This window comes from Neopsephotus bourkii, unplaced genomic scaffold (assembly GCF_033783945.1).
Source record: "Neopsephotus bourkii isolate Nb327-2 ecotype Australia unplaced genomic scaffold, CSIRO-AGI_Nbou_v1 NB_1765, whole genome shotgun sequence".
Classification (NCBI taxonomy): domain Eukaryota; kingdom Metazoa; phylum Chordata; class Aves; order Psittaciformes; family Psittacidae; genus Neopsephotus; species Neopsephotus bourkii.
Genome location: NW_026902239.1, coordinates 5,103,631 through 5,122,326, shown reverse-complemented (window position 1 = coordinate 5,122,326; position 18,696 = coordinate 5,103,631). Strand labels below are relative to the sequence as shown.

The window sequence follows — 18,696 nt, the reverse complement described above, 5'->3', positions numbered from 1 at the left end:
TATCACAGTAAAAGACAAAACCTTTAGAAATTAATTTCAATCTCACTTACTGCCATAATAAACTTTGCCCCCAAGCCCTGCAGAATATTTGACTAATTTCAGATATTGCTATATGGAACATTTCACTGACTACTACTTATTACTATATGAAGTCTCAATATTGACATATTTTGATGTTGTAAAATTAGCTATTTTGACTACACAAATACAAATAATCACCTCAAAGTTATCCAAAGTAATTCAGGAAGTCAACACGGAATCCCAATGAACAGCACATTTTAAGGGTTTACGGATGCTATAATGAACACCTAAAGAAAAAACGCAGTTTGACAGGCCCCAGGCCTCAACAACTAAAAACTCCGGAACAACACATCAGGTCTGAAACCATCTACAGTCTTTACCTTTCCAACAACTGTAATACATTTTTGGCTGATAAAATAAATTTTCTGTGGAGCATATTTCTGCAGCTAGTATAAGCCTTGACTAAGGTAAGTTTTGTAAATCTTGACTTGCTGCACAAGAGACTGAAAATTAACCAAGCTGACACTCGCTGAAAGTAGTGTGCTGGTCAGATATACAAACACAAGAGAAGATAATATTCCTGAATATTACAGTTCCTGCCAGTTCAGATTTTAGAAAACAGGAACTGAAGAACAGGAAGCCAACTGCAGATTTTTTTATTTGAACACCTCCTCAAAGATAGGGTTGTTTAAAGAACTTTGCTAAGGGAATTCAACACCACAGATCAGAACTCTTGCTTATTATGTACAGTTTATGGCTGCAGAACTGAATGGAAACAAAAGTCTAATAAATTCAAAACCAGGTAAGAAAAGATTATAGATGATACAGATATTGGCTACTGTTTCAAAGAAATTCATGACTTCAAAAACATCTCAAATACTGCTAATCGCTATAATTTGGAATGCAACACAAGAACTGATTATTCTACAGATACGCTAACACTCTTCCCTAAGCATCATTTGCAGAGTCAAGACCTTGAACTACATGGATGCCTGGCCTGAGCCAGTACAGCTGTTCTTATCTCCGGTTTTCATGTCAATTCCCATTATTTCCAACTAGGAACATGTTTCAATGTATGCAACTAAGTTACAAGGAGCATACAAAAAGTAGTTGTGAACTCGAATAATCGGCACTAAAGCTATGCTCATGAAGAGTGTTATTCTACAGGATTATAAAATTGTGAGTAGCGTCAGTCAAGTAACAAATATTTAAATTAAGACTATTTTTAGTTAGTCCTGAATTCACAAAAGACATTGTTCTGACAATTACTTATTTTCTATAATTACCTCTATCAACTTCAGTCAGTTGATGATTGGATGTAAAATAATCAGCAGTATCATCTGTACCTTCACAGCCATATTCTTCTTCTAATGGCTCAGCAAATGTTGCTGGTTTGTCTCGTCTGGAGTAAATAAACTGAGCTGCTGCATTAGGTAAAAAACAAAGTATTTTAAAAGTCAAATATTTTTTCTTCCCTTAAAAACAAATCATATCTAAAAGGACAAAAAAATTAGGGTGCTGATCTTTTGCAGTGTTTTTTGGGGGAGGAAAGGGACACTACTGTATGACCACTACCTGATAGAATGCACAGAGCATACAGCAGTTCATGACAGAATATAAGCAAGTAATTATCACAGTGAAACCACAGGCTAGACAATATCCTTGTATGCATGTAATGCAACAATTCCGCAAAGTTCAGTATTCCAGCAAGTTAAAGTACTCCAGGTTTGAAAAATGGTATTTCCTATAGCAAATTACCACCTGCGCCCACACATCTTGAGAACTCTCCTCCACAACTATTTTTTTCTACCTCAGTTACAAGTAAAAAAAAAAAAAAAAAAAAGGCGCCTGAAAATAACATTGCTTTTACAGCACAGCATTGTGAAACTACAGTAACAATTTAATGGAGCCAAACATATTCTTCTCTTCTTGGAATTTCATTATAAATAAAGCCCACGACTTAAAATGTATATTCACACAAAACTTTAAACGCATGCATGATTTCATTATGATTTAGCAACACATTAAGGCATATATAGGTAAACTTCTTGCTGCACATGAGCCCCAGTTATTACATACCCTCAGAACTGTACAAAGTATAATGTAAACAAATTTCTTTATGATATGTAATATTCTCCCCAGCTCTGAAATACATACTGAAAGCATATGTATATTCAGAAGCAGTACAGCCTTAGCAACTGTTTCCCACACACATGCAATTTCATATTCAATCTCCATAACTGAAGAAACTATTAAAAGATTGCCATACAATCTACATCAGATTAATTCATAAATAAAGAATAAGTAAAAAAGAATTCTTAGGAAAATTACTGTGCACAAACAAGAAATAATTTTGCAATTTAGCAGTTTATCCTTGAGTAAAAAGTAAATACACTGCACATTTTCACCACAAAAACAAGGCTAACATAATACTTAGAAAATATCTGAAAACCCCTAGCAATTAAATTTAGAATTTGAATGCAAGACAATCTTTTGGGGAATGTTACGACAAATAATAAAAAAATACACACCTAGACTTGCTTATCTAAAAATCAATAGGATGACTGAGGAACTGATTTTTGAAAACCTAATTAACATAAGTAGCTGTGGCCTAGTCACAGACTACATCACGGTCTCAGTGGATTTAGATCCAGCCAACTCACCTGCAGTAGTACAGCTTCACAACATCAGCCACAGTATTTTCAGGGCCTACTGAGATCTATAAACACTGCCACCAAATCTACCGGAACTCTTAAGGGATAACCTTGCCAAGGATTCGGCTGGATAACACAACCTAATGGCTGTAGTCAGAATTCAGCTGGGTTGAGCCACTCCAATTACATCTTACCTGAGCACACAGCATCTCTATTTTTACACCTATTCTGCAACACTTCAAATGCTGGAAGGCTTATTAGCTTCACATGATCTTGCATGAGGGCTAGTGCTGCATCCAATAATCCAAAAAGACTCCATTGTGTAAAAGACATCAACTACCAGGTGCAGAATCGTAACTCTTAAACACAGCCAGATCCTACTAATAATTTTAAAATATACAAGTGTTTCAAGACTATCAACACATTTCAATAAACCAGGTCTTTACATTACCAACTACATTGACCATCCAATTATCCAAAAAGTCTCCGTTGCGTAAGACATCAACTACCAGGTGCAGAACCATAACTCTTCAACGCAGCTACATCCTACTAATAATTTTAAAAGATACAAATGTTTCAAGACTATCAACACATTCCAATAAACCAGATCTTTACATTACCTTCTGACCATCCAAGATAATACAGTTGTACGACTGAAGATGTGCCCAGTTGTCTAATGTGACTTCCAAAATTACAACAGTACCTAGCACTAACTGACTTTAACAGGATTATGGCAGCTAGTCTCTTCCAAAAAATTTCACCAGCTTTTAAATACTGTTTTATTCTGGAAATAAAAATCAGAGTAAGAATCAATGGACAATGTTTATATGTAATCATCTGAACTAACCTGTTGAAGGAGAAATGCCATAATCATCTTCTACTGATTGGCCATACACATCATCATCTTCAAAATCTATATGAAGCAGAAAAGTAAGGTTAGTTTGCACAATTTCTAAATACTTAATATTATAATTCTAAGCACGGTTTTTACACAAGGTTTTAAGAAATTATGTTATCACCAGTATTCCAGAAGAGCCATTAAGTACTGTTTACTTACCTAGCTAAGAGATTCAAAGTTACAATAATAGAATTTTAACATTCAACATTTTATGCATTAGGAAAACTGAAAAGTTTCAAGAGGTGCCATACTTCCCACCTCCTCCTGCAGCATGTCCTTTGGGAGGCTGCCCTTACAGTCCAAACACGTTTCTACAGTCCCCCACATCTTTATCCATGGCACTTCCCTTGACATTTTCGCTTGACCTCTCAAGCAGTCAAGTCAGTCTTAACCACATATAGCTCAATTACAATCTACTCTAACAACTCAGGATCAACATTTCTACTCTCAGCTTTCTTCTCTGGTCTATCATCACAGCTATCTACCTTTCAACTCAAGTTCAGCTAAACAAAAACACAATTCACAACTCTCTTTGAATATGTAAAACCATTTCAGCCAATAAGCAAGATTCTTATAGTTACTTAAATATAGCCATATACTTTCCCTATTAAAAAAAAAAAAAGGTATAAGGAATCAGTTATCAGGAAACACAAAGAAACAGCAAGCTATCCCCCTCAAACAATCCTAGTATCCCATAAATCTTGAAATTTATAATTTTTGTCAAGTAATAACAAAATATATGAAAAAAGTAATGAACTATTTTTAAAGATGTTATTGTATACACTTGCCAGTTTCACAAATAACATACATTGTTGGTTGGTTTAAAAAAGTCAGAGGAAAAAAAGCAGCTAGCAGCTAAGAAAAAATATCTGCACTCTGCTACCAACTTACAAACCCAGGACATTACAAACACTCTATATCCATCTATAAAAGGCTTGGTATTTTGGGCATTAATTTATCTCAAAGTAAACCTAACTCCATAATTAACTAATTTTCAAAATAATGCCAACCAAAGGCAGTAGCTAGAAAGGCTGGCACAAGTGTATGAAAGTCTGGTGAAAGATGCAGGAAGCTACTTTGGAAATTAAGTATCACAAGATAAAGAAAATAAAGGCTTATTTTGATTGTTTGTCTTAAAAAGAAGACTTGTTATCTATCTTTTGATCATGTTTAAAAGGACACAGTATGTCTCAGACACAGACCATGTCTCCTGGTTCCATGCTAGGGCCAATTAATCTATAAAGTCCAGAGAAGAGCTATACATTTTTTTCAAGGTAAGAGCACTTTTTATAGATTGGCGAGTACTTGGAGACTGTCAAGGGGAATTCCAAGATGACTTGTGTGAATGGCTAATATCCACAGCTAGCGAAATCAAGCGAAGTCTTGTGAGTGTGCATTATCTCATCATTTGTATATCCCACATTGGTTTAATTTCTAGAATAAGAAAAAGACACACCTCCATGAAAATGGCTTGGCTTGCATTGACCACAAAAATAATTATTAAAAAATGACAGCATTTACAGAGAACAGATCAGAAGCTGCAGAAGCATTCCACACTAGCAACAGCTGTATCAACAACATACTCTCAAATGGAATATCAACATTCAATTCTGATCACAATACTTCAAAAGGAGAGGGCAGAAATACAGTCAAATAAAGGCCACAAAGTTTTAGGCCTTAAAGGCTTCCTATGAAAGAAGACAAAAAAGTACTGCAAATATTTATTTTCGAAAGCAAGTAAATAATTGGGCCAGAAGAAGTATTACAGAATTGTAAGAGGTATAAGAAGAACTTGTGGCATTATACTAAGTTAAAAAAAAAAAAAAAGAAAAAAAAAAGTGTACTTCATTTGGGACAGAAATGATCGTATGTGACTACAAAAGTAGTATAAGGTCTATGTATAAAGGCCACACCTATACACACTTCCAATTAAACATGATACGTAATGCAACAGTAAAGTTTTCAAATAGCAATTTAAGCCTCATTTGGCTAAAGCAAATTACTATGTATCTCAGCAACCTCATTAAATGAGGTTCTAATGACTGGGCATGCAACTTCACAGATGACAGAGATTCAGATGAAATCAAGATTTTCATCAATTTGTGATGAAAACAATATCTAAAGGATGAAAGAATCAAGCAGCAACATCTCCAATAAGATTTTGCCTATATTAGGTAAAATTGCACTAGTAAAACCTGCAAGATAGGCCACACAGATGTCATGGCTCGCACGGATTTACATGACTTCCCAAAAAAACTCCACGATCATGATGCAAAACCCAATTTGTGCTACTACAATACAACTGTCCACTCAACAGCAATAGACCAAAGGCAGACACAAGTATTTATTGCAGTTTTTTATATAATCTGACGTGAGGCAACAAAACAGCTGCTCACATACCAGAGTTCTTTAAAATACCAGTATCAACTGGAAGTGTGCCCATTTTTCCACAACCCAAAGCCAACACAAACAAAACCTCTGAGAAAAAGGGATGCCATTTACAGTCTGTTGAAGTTAACGGAGAAGACACAGAGAAAGCTGCAGTACTGCAGGTATCAGCCAAGATTTTACATAAAACCACATTCATTCCATTCAAGTTCGGATGACAGCAAAGCATCTGAAAAACAGCTTCATCCTGAGATGCTCAACGCCACTTTTTACAACTACATTTATTCTACAGGTAACAGCCGTTGCTTCTGATCTATTACTGTGGCTGAACACCAGCAACAATTTGCTGCAGTCAGACTGGTAATACAAACTTTTAAGTTTCACAAGACTGAAGAAGGACGGGTTCAATTACATTGACGACTGTAAAAGCGGCCAACTTCATCAGCTTGAGGCAATGCAGGTAACCCCCACCGCGGCTCGATCTGCGCGCCAAAGCCGCGCTTTCCCCCCGCCTGGGAGCTCCCGGAGCCCCGGCAGCAAGATGCGGCCCCCGAAGGGCAGCGGAAGCGCACCGCTCAGGCGGGAAACGGGGAGGGGGAAGAGAAAGAAAAGCTGGGGCGAGGCCTCGCACGGAGCCTCATCCAACCCCCGCGGAGAGGAGGAGATGCCTCTCCCCTCCCACCGCCCTTAACAGCCCCCCCACATCCTCCCCTCCATTCTTTTGGGCCCCGTCACACCCACAGGCACTGCCGCACACCCGGCGGGGTGGAAAGGCCCCCCGGAGAAAAGGATGCAGGCAAGAGATAGAGAAAGCGCGAAGGGACCGGCGGCTAGAGCGGTTCACCCGCAGCTCTGCCACCGGCTTCTGTTCGCCACTACCTTCGTCGTAGTTATAACCTCGGACGTTCCTGTGCCGGGACATGATAGTTGTTGCGGCCGCCTGGCTAGCCCGCGGAGGCGATGGCACGACACATCTAGGGCGCCATGTCGGTGCTCGGCGGGCCTCGCGAAACACCTCTGCGCAGGCGCACAGAATACGTCGTCGCGCTATTGCGCATGCGCGGTGCCTGCCTTGCCGGTGTCGCGGGGCGAGGCGGGACGCCTGTTTTGGGTTGTTCTTATTCTGCCCCTGTGTTGGGGTTTTACATCAGCTGTGGGCGCTGGGCGCCCATGGTTCAGCCTGGCTTGGCTGAGGCGGCCACCGCGGGCTCTGCGTCCGTCACCGCGGCGCGGCCCAGGTAGCCAGCCTGCGGCGTCCGCTGAGTCTGCGATGGAGGGGCAGCCGCGGCGCAGTCCGGTGGCGTCGTGCTAAGGCCCGGCCTGGTTTAGGGCCTGCATGTCGCACCTGCCCCCTGGTCACCCCTCTATCGAATCTGCCGCGGGTCTGATCCTGCAGTCGGACGCAGCCTTGACACACCTCAAAGTTAGAATGTGATGAACTGCTGCAACATACGTAAGCAAGTGTATTTAAGATGATTCAAGACAGTTGCACCATTGATGTCAGCACAGCATTTCAGGTTGGCCAAAGTTCACTGAGGGTATGCTTGTTGAAACACACTCCGAAAATTCTGTATTTGTGCGCCATTGCAGGAGCAGTCTGCAAGGCTTTAGAATTAACTAGATGGGTTTTGGAGTTGGTTGGTTTTTTTTTTCAACTCTGGAGGTGAAACAGCTCAAATCGGTGTGGCTTGTTGGTGACTGCTAGCCATAACAATCCAGTGACTTGACTACTAGCCATGATTAATTGAGATGGCTGTAGATAAAACACTGAGTAACTGGCATCGCCATTGACAATGTTAAGCAGCAAAACATCAAACCAGTGGGCTCCATGGAGATCTTCATTTGACTTCATTGGCACATTACTTCAGGCACTATCTGAAACAGTTTCAGGCTACAAGTGCTGTTGCAGTGCCAAGGGATGAGGTAATCAAGGAACATCCTTACAGCCACTCCTCTTGCTGGGCAAGCAGAGAAGACTACGTAAACTTTGGTGGCAGAGAGAGATCCCAGTTCACAGGCTCTACCAGTGTTCCCTGCTAACAGACTCAGCTGCCTCTGCACCATCCAGCCCAGTTGTTCCTCAGATACCTGCATTCACCTTATTCTCAGGAGCCAACAGGCAGACTCACAATAGTATTTCTCAAGTCTGATGTCTCCATTTTCAAGACCTTTAATACTTAATTTACCATCTTTTTACCCAGTCTTGACCATGCCAGAAATGCAGCCTCCTCCAGCCACCTGCACGCGTTAGGTGTCCTCTGATCACCCACCACATAGCCACACATCCCTACAAACACACATACCGTGGGTTTGTAACTGCCACCTAACTATTGTCTCATCCTAGCCCATATGCCAAAACTGTCACTATCTGTAACTCCACATCCTTCCTGGCCACCACCAGAGGCAGGGTGTGTTAAGCCAAAGGTTGTATTCATATACAAATTATATGCAAATGTGCAGATTGTTTCCTTACGTTATTTGCATATTTCTGACTGACTTGTACAGAACAGCAGATGTAGCTGCACAAACTTATATCTTTCATATGGTGCTAAGATTGATACCCATTTGATGTCCTGCTGACCTTTAGTGACACTAATGTTCTCTGCAGCAGAGGTTTGACAGAAGTCATGTTGATCTGTATCTGTCCCGGTCTCTTGATATGGGTCAAAGATACAAAAGTGAAGAATTGCTGTCATGCATTATGATTTAATATTATATGGCCAGTATGACACACTTCTAAATTCAAAATCTGATTCTGAACGTGCTACCTGAGCCTTTAATGAAGTACCTTTAGACACAGTAGCACTACAGCCCTCCTGCCAGTCTGCCTCCAGCAGCTTTACTTTGGAAATGGCACTCTTTCCAGCCTCCAAAATTACTTACATCCCATTTTTCACATGTTACAAACACCATTAAATCTTCAACCATGTACATTTAACTCGTTTGTTTCTTTCAAATAGTGTCTTCTCATTTCACACCTGACCATCCTATTTCAAAGATGTTTCTTTTATCTTTGCTATTTGTGCTTTTTACACAAATCATTAGCTGCTTAACAAATAATTTTTTCATGTTTGAATTTTATGTTTACTTTTATTGTTACTGCTGTTGATTTTCAGTGACTGTGGCCTCCACAGATATGACTCACATTTTATTTACTTGATAGTAAAATTTAACATTGTTTTCAAGATTTCAAAAATAAACAATAGTTGTAAAAATATAAAGATGATCTAAGGCCAGTGTAGAAGGTTATACACTATGTAGTCTTTCCATGGCATTAACAGGGAACTTGGAAGGCTGCTGGTTTTCTTCATTTAAAGTTTATTAGGTTATATCACATGAAGACTCAGGGAAAGAAAAAAAACAAAAAAACACCAAGAACAACATTTTCCTACAGAAGCACAATTATTTCGTATTACAGCAGTATCTTCAAAGAGTCACAAATACACTGTGATCATTCCATGCCTCTCCTTAACTCTTAAGAGCTGTGTAAATGTTTTAGGGAAAGGTATTCAAGAAACAGTAAGCCTTAGTCCTTAAGTCCTAGCTATGCCTTAGTTAGTGCTATTTGTAAGTGAATGCAAGGCTCAGGAAAGATACTCATCTGATAGCAAATCAGTCTATAACTAAACATTATTCCTTCAGCAGCAATTAAAGCATGATTAGAGAACCTTGTCCATCTGGTTTCTTCATTTCTGACTAGGGAATGACTAACCAGGTCACTTCTGGTAAACACTACAAGTGTTATTTCCTTCCTGCACACTGAGATTATATATTACTTTAAGGTGTGTGCATAAAGAAGAGAAATAAGACCACCAGTCTCAATCCAGGTGGCAGCATTACTGGTATTCGTGGGTTTTTTCAGCAGTCTGCTGGGCACTCCCAGCCCCAGTGCTACTAATAATTTTTTAACAGTAAAAACTAATAAAATATTTAATAATTTATTTTAGATAAGCAGCCTTTTGAATTATGTTATTTCTTCTTAAAGTTACCCATCTTTTTGTAGTTTTAAAGTCCTTAGTTAAATATCACTCAGTCTATTTCACTATTGTTTCCTTTAAAACCAAAGTTAAGCAAGACCTGCTCTGGGAAAAAAACCCAATGTAATTCCAGATGTTATACCACACTATGCAGTGTGGGTTTTAAAATACAGATATCATCAATGTCACTAAGCGCTTCTCCAGCCGATAAATTATCTCACTAGATCAAAAGAACCATAACCAATAAATGTCTGTTTTGTTTAAAATTACGCCATCTAGAACAGAAGCTGATTTAGGAGTCAGAAAACAAAGAGCATTAATAAATGATCATTTTGTACACATGGTAAATAGCAAGCGTCTCTAATTTTCCACAGTATGAATGAGCTTATTAAATATACTTTTTCTTTGAGAATGCATCAGTCTGCAGAACAAGTTTCACATGTGAGTTTGTGATTTATGTTAGTCAGCACCTTATGCAATTTCAAGAGTATCCGAGTTAAATATCAACTGATGGCAAATGGTAACATAATGGCAAGTGGCTCTGGAAAAGTTGCCAGTTTGGATGGTTTAACATAGAATTATAGAATCCTTTGGGTTGGAAAAGACTTTTAAGATTATCGAGTCCAACTATAAACCTAGCACTTCCAAGTCCAGTACATCTGTGTTCCTCACAAGTATTTAAACTTACAGTAAAGAATAAAATATTTCAGTGACTTTAGCTATGTCTCTACTACCCAAAACACATTGGGCTCGATCCCCAATTCCTCTTTCATCCTGCTGCATCCCTACTGGCTCTCAGACTGATCCTGATCTGCAGTTGACCCAGAAGTCAGCCCAGAAAGGGAAGCTTCAGTCTGTGCAAGGAGGGGAGTTGCCTTGAACCACACGGCTGTGAGACCATGAATTCAAGTATGGTTGCCAAGAGCATGGTACTATAGCCACTGTGAAGCACTCACTGAAAATCCCTGTTAAATTTTTTTTTTTTGCACTCAACACAGCCTAAAAAACAAGGTACAGTTACAGCAGTGTGGCCTTCACTTTAGTTGGCCTGTGAAGTATATTGTTGATCCAGTGAAGTAAGTCACGAGAATCATCAGGGGCATGAGAAATGGCTTACATGAAGAAAAACTAAAAAGATTAGGAATGTGTCTTACAGAGGAGATGTATAAAATGGGACATGACCAAAGTATATACTAGGGAATGGCTATATATTAGAATATATAGCCATTAGAATACTAGAAATAGCCATTGGGGTTTTTTCATAGTAAAAGAGAAAATTTGTTGTGATTGAAAGAAGGCAAATTTTAAACTGATAAACTATTTTCATTCTGCACAGAACTAGACTGCAAGTTTCACCACCAGAAGAAATGTTCACAGCAAAAAATTTAGCAGGATTTAAACAGTTGGGTATTCAAACATACCCAAGCAGGATTCAAACATACTTGGGTAGATGACAAGAACACTTAAACATGATCACAGTAAATATTTCAAATCTATATAAACGTTCTGCAAAGTAATGGAAATCTTCATTTTAGTGATTCAGTCTACTTTTAATTGTTACAGGTGACTAACAGGATAAATTAATGGGAGCTGCAGACATAAGGAAGAGACAAAACCAAAGGCTCTCATTATGACTTGGCAGAATATGGTGCACGTGTCTGCGCTAAAGCAGATTATACTGACTCACATATATATAGTGGCAGCTTTCTGTTGTATGTGATCGTACACCTCAATTTAGGATGTACTTAAAAAGTTTGTCATGGATCCTGGCTGCTACCATAAACTGTCTTTACTAGTACTTCTGGGTTGCGGTATGTCTATGAAACATAGAGATGCAGCCAAGCTTCCAGTAACAGCAGTGGGATCTTTTTCTATTGCCTCAGTAGAAAAAAAGAACTTAGATTCTGGAGAGTATTTTAGGAAACATTACACAAGCATCCACAGGTGCAAATCAAAGCAGGGCAAATATAGTTTGAAAAGTCCCTGACTTTTCTGGATAAAGTAATCTGTGATATAAACCTGACTGGGACCTTCCACTACTGATCTCTTCATATAGACCTTAAGTTAAAAACAAATACTGACACATGTATGCTTGTGGGAGGCATAATTATAGCTGGTTTGTTGGGAAGGGAGCTTGTTAATCTCCAAGCATTATCTTAGAATAACCCTGATTTTGTCTTCTGCACTTCTAAAATTTTTGATCTGCCTTTGTCAAACACATCTATATGCTGGGCAGAGCACACTGAGTATGTAGTCAACTCCATATGCTGGTCTCTTAGAGGCGTATTTTTTGCCCCCTGTCCTAGAGGAGTCAGGGTGAAATTGCCTGACACATGGAAAACACAACAAAGGCTTCCAGTAGAAGAGTAAATCCAGGCTTCCAGGAGACATCCAGTAGAACTACCGTTTGATATTCATATATTAATTAAGCCTATAGCAAAATCAGTGAATATGTATCCATTTTATTTGAAGTGCAGACCCACACATGGGGCTGGGTAACTCATGGGTTATCCTGAAAGTAAAATCTCAGCTGTCAGTGTTTGTTAGAATCATAGAATGACAGAATGGTTTGGTTTGGAGGGGACCTTAAAGGTTGACTAGTTCCAAACCCCTTGCCATGGGCAGGGACAACTTCCACTAGACCAGGTTGCTCAAAGCCCCATCCAGCCTGGCCTTGGACACTGCCAAGGATGAGGCATCCACATTAGGATGTTAGGCTCATTCGTAGTACGGGTGGTGTGCACAGTCTGTTGCCCTCTGTACCATGGAGCATGGAGCATTGCCATAGTCCAAGTTGCAAGGCTGTGTAGCTGCCTGGGGTCTGTAAGCAGCCTGAGATTTGGTTACCTTTGTGGTGCAGAAGTGGGAAACTACAGGCATCCTAATGGCAGGTATAGCGTGGCCACTGAGTCAGGGAAAGTCCCTATACTTTTCTTGGAAATCTGCTACCTGCAGGGTTTTCCTCAACTATATTCCTTTGCACACGACACTCAGAACTGAATCTGTGAAACCAGGATATGTCAGGCTGAAAGAGATACATGGTATTATTAAGTGTGACAAGGGAACATCATAAGAAGAATAAGAAATGTGGCGTAATTCAGTCTGATACTATGTTTTGGTCTTAGACTAAAGTCTTTGTTTTATTCCACAGAAAATTTTCACTTTAAAGGGATAATTATTCATGAAATTACCAAGTCCCTGTTTATCTCTCAATCAATTCTCAGATACTGGAGGCTGAAGAATCCCATAGCAAGAGATTACACACTTCAGATGTTCTTTTATTTCACTTTTCTTGCTTTGTCATCCGGTTATGTTTTGTGTATACTACAGTAAAATGTAGTTCTGCAGCATAAAGCACTGACACTAGCAGGGAATGGAAACTTGGCCTAATCTTGCACAATAATATGCCTTTAGTTCAGTTTTGTTTACTTTATCTGGTAACCAGGAACTACATAACAAGATGCTCATTTACTATCTAGTTTGCTTCACATGTTTTAAGTATAAAATTCTATCACTTGCTATTAGAAAAATGTCCTATCTTCCATGAGCTAATCTTGTATGGCAGATGCGCTGTCTTAAATGTATAGATCTACTCAAAAACCAATCTGATAAAATTTTATGCCTGCAAAATAATGATTCACTTATATCAATGTACTTGTCACTCAGACCTTTAAAATTTGCATGTAATACCACAGAGTTGGGTGGGTGCTGAAAATATGCAAAGCCTTGATAATAGGAAAACATTAGCCACAAAGTGTAAAGGAGAAACACCAATTAAATAAAACCTAGAACCAATCCAATGTTCCTAGTCTGTACACCGTGTATTACAAAAAGGAAAGTAAACTTTTGGTCTTAGGGTGCTGCAGCATCTACCTCATGGGTAATGGCAGGATTTCAGTTTAACTGGAGGTATCTTACTCATGTATGCCATTTTCATATCTGCACTGCTTATAAAAACAAACATGGCTTAGGCCTTATGAAACAGTATCTTAATACTGGTATCAAAAGCTTAACTGATGTAGCTGTTCTATATAAACCTTGTGCTACCTCTAAGGTATCCCCTTCTGAAAAGATTATTGTCTCGCTTTCTAGACTATTTCTGAGGACAGGTTACCTTAATAAAATTTTGCTTAATATACTTAAAAGTATAATTGGTTTATGTGATTTTATTGCTGATTGGAGAACTTTCATCTGTCTAAAATTTAACTGTTACATCTTCTGCATATTTGCAGAGTTTCATATTAGCCATAGTATGGGCCCAATGATGCTGTCACAAAGATAAGAGACAGCTCTGGTTACTGCCATGAAGGGTAGTTGAGGGACAAAAGATACAGTGCAGAATAATCTGGCTTTCATCTCTTTACTGTTTATTTGGCAGAAACTTTTTCTGGAGTTTGAAATAGTTAATAGAAACAGTCACAGTCTATCCACATTACTGAAGCTGATGGTAGGATATTCAGGAGTTAACAAAATTACTTATATTCAGCGTTTAATATCTAATACTCAGCAGTATTTAGAGTGGATGAATTAAGTCAGTATAATTTATTTGACAAGGCACATAAAAGCGACTTCAATGAAATTTAATCAGGAATTAATTTAATCCCATAGCAATACATTTTAGTATCTACATGCCATTCAGAAACTATTTTGGTGGAACATTAGATAGATGTATCAGTGCTATACTGGATTTCATAAATTTTGAGATCATAATTTACAGCTATGATGCAATGCCAGCACTCTGTATTGGTCACTTGAATTTGTTAAAAGAAAGTTTGGAATGATTTGAAAAGTTACAAGCAGGATCAGTAAGAGCATTATTTGAAATAGAATTAAAAAATATTCCTGTTTCATTTTAATTCATCTGTGCTCGTGTGGAAATTCACATTTCATTCTCTGTAAATGCTACAGCAAAATTCTACTGATACTCTCCAACTGAAAGATTCTGGTCCTCTTTTTATAGACGTTCATTTCATTCTGGTCCAAACTCTATGAAAGTAAATAGACAATTGCATTTGCTTTAATGAATTAATTTGACACTAACCAGACCAACAAAACATATGAAGGAGAGGATTTTCATAGAACAAAACAGCGAAATTGTACAATAGGTTCCAGAGCGTTTTAGAGAGACATCTTATTATTGCTAGAGTAACCATGAGCTGAGCAGCTAAAGATAATAATAGGTATGGAAAATTTCTTATCTGTGTTCTCAGGCAGTGAGAAAATGTCAAGATGTTATCTGTGAAAGCACAAGATTGAGTAAAAGAAAAAAAGTAAAAAAAGTAAAACATAGCAAAGTGGAGGAGAATAACCAAGGCTGCCCCTTTGAGCCTGAGGAGTTGGGAGAGAAGCACTGGAACAATCTGGTCCAAGCCATTATTTGGCCAAAAGGGAAGGCATCAAGTGACTCCTGCTAAGCACCAAGAAACACAGCTGGATATGTTGACTCCTGGTTGTTGGAGTTAGCTTTAGTCAGGGGAAATAACCCTGTGTTGTGTTGCTTGGTACAGTTTGCATTTCAGATAATAAGCTGTGCCTGAGGGAAAAGCCTTAAAGAGGCTTGGGTGTGGAACCGGATTTTTTTTCCCTGGCCGGTGAGGGAGCCTGCCAGTTTACAAAATATAGGGGCTTAGCAAATACTGTGTGCTTGTATAAGACTTCCTTTGCCTTGGAATAAAGACATGACACTTTCCAGTATTTTAAAGCAGACTTGACACATTATCTTTGAGTGCCTATCAAGACAAATGATCACCTTTCAAAAAGAAGAGGAAAAAGTAATTGTTTGTGATCCATTGATTTGAAATCTTTAAGAAAACTTCTTGTATGTTGAAAGGTAAATATTCATCAACTAGGAAAAAAAAAATCTCAATTCAGGTTATAAGCTCTTTGGAAAAAGGATCATCTTTATTATTTTTCTGCATTTTTACCCTACTGAGTACAGAATGGTTCTTCTCCAGGACTGACACAAAGAATAATAGCAGTAAAGCATTGGTATCTCAAAGAGGGACATAAACAAATTCATATTTATGACCAATCAAAAGATTGTCAATGTATTGAAAGTCAGTTGTAATATTACATCAGTTTTGCATTTGTGTGAGTTATATGACTTATGTAGGCTTCTGAAATAAATTAGCATTGTTCAAATGAGAATCATTTCTTGAATCTGCAGACATCTTTAATGTGGATTTAACACTGCTACTTCATAACCTAGATGCATCTACCATATCTTTTTAAACAAAATTCTGTTTGGGTGTAGACCCAGAGGAACTGACCTTCGTCTTTTACATCATGCACCCATTCTAAAAAGAATCCCAAGCTATGTGCAAAACAGTAGAAAACTATATTTCCAATATACATTAAAGAAGTCTCTATTAATCACACTGCTTCCAAGGCACAAAATGAGCTCTTGAAATCTTTTAGGGATGTTTTTCTATTGAAAATATTGAAGGAAAAATCAAACAAATGAGAATGGAGGGGGAAAAAGTAGCCATGAGGAAGACGTATACATGAAAAAGGAAAAATAATAATTAAAGGAAGTCAAAATGGTTCATATATTTCATTTAGTAAGAGCAAAATCTGTGAAACTACATTCAGTTTTACCCAAACAGATTAATAATCTTTATGCTGTCCTGTCTCTCTGATTGGAAGCTAAAGTTTTCTGTTGCAATGCTTTATATGAGTATCAAAAAAATAAAACACAGACAGACTTTCAGTATAGTTTAAATGTGATCTCTGTGCATCAACAGCGTTGAGGAGAAACGCTGTTTTAGCTGCTGAATGGATGAATGTTCCTTTGATGTAACAAGTTTTATTCCATAAGAATGATCGAACAAACAATCTGTTCAAGTTATAAGCAATGTGATTGTTTGTCATTTGACGGTAATACAAACCTAACCCACTGAAGCGTGTGAACAGTATATACTTTGTGAGGGTAAAAAAGTGAAAAAAGTGCTGTTTGCACTGCCACATGGTGTACAGCATCCCACAGGATGTGTATTCTTGTTATTTCAGGGCCTCTTCCAAATTTGTTTGACATTATTGTAAGATTCACATAAAATTCAATGGATTTTGGTCCTTAGCTTGTCATGTAAAATACTGGCTCAATACAGTTTTTATTTGGAGAGGTGAAATAAAACCTTGCTATTCCCACACCCTGAATAAGCACTTTCACCCTGTTTAAGATCATTCCAAAAATAACAGGAAGCAGGCAGGTAATAGGTACTATCTGGCCTAACATTATAATTGCAGCCCCAGGGAAGGAGGGAATAATGGATTCTTCTATACCTGTTTTCCCCATAACTGAATGAGTCTTCAAGGAAAAGGGACATTTGTAATAATAAAGATTCCAAATCTTTAAATAATTGCCTTTTAAAAGCCAACTGATTAAATCGTTACTAAAAAATCAATCACTTGTATCAGTTTGATGCAGTACATATGTAGCTGTTTACTATTTATCAGTTCCCTTCTTAACTTAAGAAATAAATGTCCAATGAAAAACAAAGTACACAGAGACTTGTATAACCACAGCTCAGTGGAAGACTGGAGAAGAGTGTGTACTTCAAAATGTAGATCTCAGTCGTCAAAGTGATAAGCTTATAATTACCCTTTATTAGGCTTTCTGCTGGTAGAAGTTAGGGGTCCTCCTTCGGGGCTGGGAAGACATGAGCAGCAAGGGAAGTCAGACTGCCATGCCCCTTCTAGGGAACTTGTACATCCATCCATGCATCTGTTATCTGTGAGTATAACCAGCTACAGGTACAGTCCCAAATGTTGCAAAACTCTCCTATTAACAGAGTTTGTGCCTTCATCTGGTGATTTCCTGCTGTTCATCAGTGACCTCAGCTTCAGCCTTAGCAACTGTGGTGAGCCCCAGCTCCATGTTACCTGTTTGTAGTTCAGCAGCCTCTTGTGAACTACACTTAGCCCAGAAAACCAGGAAGTAAAGCCAGCACCCAGCCTTTCAAGTGGCAAGGTGGTTGGAGGTAGAATGACAGTGTTGTGACTCACTGACAGAAGAGTTAGATTGGATTGAGGGAAGAAGCAAAGGTCAGATGCTGGCCTTCCGGTGTCTGTGAGGGGGGTGACAGATGTGAACAGTGAGGGAACAGGTGTGGATGATCCTCAGGCAGCTAGGTAAGACCATCATCTTAATGGTGCAATCATGACTTATGACAGTCTATTCTGGTAAAGGATTATAGCTAAGCTACCATCAATCAAAAAAAAAGTATAAATCAGCTATATGCAAGAACCCTTTTTTTTCATTGTTTGATTCATGGACGTGAGAATTCACGTAGCAATATTTCTCAGAGTGTCCCCATTCATTAGTATGAATTTGTTCTACTGAGCACCCAGTGGTTGATTGTGCAATTTTAGTGTGACAATTCCTGGGGGATTTGTACATCATCAACAATAAGGGCTCTGTGCTCATCAAATACATGGTCTGTAGATGATCAGAGAATATGTTTCAGCCCTCACCTCAGACTATCTCGCTAAACTTGTCTGGGCTGAGGAAACGTGTTTTTGCTCTTCCCTATGGGGCCCCCCACTAAGAAAAAAAAAAGAGATTATTTCAGTGTTTCCATCTCTGCTCTCACAACCCACCTAATTCTGAAAAATCAAAATGTGTGTCCTCAAAAAATCACAAAATGAAAAACAGTGATCTCCACAAAAGCAGGAAAACAGCAACAAAAATATTAATGAAACCTCTGGTCTGTGTGCAAAAGACAAAAAGTAATCTATCAAGAACATGTGTGATTTGTTT

The 18,696-nt window shown here is 38.5% G+C and overlaps 1 protein-coding gene across 3 annotated transcripts in view; it reads right to left on the bottom strand.

Moving 5' to 3' along the window:
• HBS1L (HBS1 like translational GTPase) overlaps positions 1-7,004 on the bottom strand; it is a 56,163-nt gene extending 49,159 nt beyond the window's left edge. Inside the window, exons 1-3 of one of the 3 annotated variants that reach the window (XM_061378137.1) lie at positions 6,841-7,004; positions 3,523-3,588; positions 1,308-1,445 (exon numbers count right to left, since the gene is read on the bottom strand). In XM_061378137.1, the coding sequence (XP_061234121.1) occupies positions 1,308-1,445; positions 3,523-3,588; positions 6,841-6,883 (247 nt within the window). In that variant the 5' untranslated portion in view covers positions 6,884-7,004. Of the gene's footprint in view, positions 1-1,307; positions 1,446-2,684; positions 2,802-3,522; positions 3,589-6,840 lie in introns of those variants that run through there. The other 2 variants (XM_061378135.1, XM_061378138.1) reach the window with 2 other exon arrangements.
• Between the last annotated feature and the right edge of the window lie 11,692 nt (positions 7,005-18,696).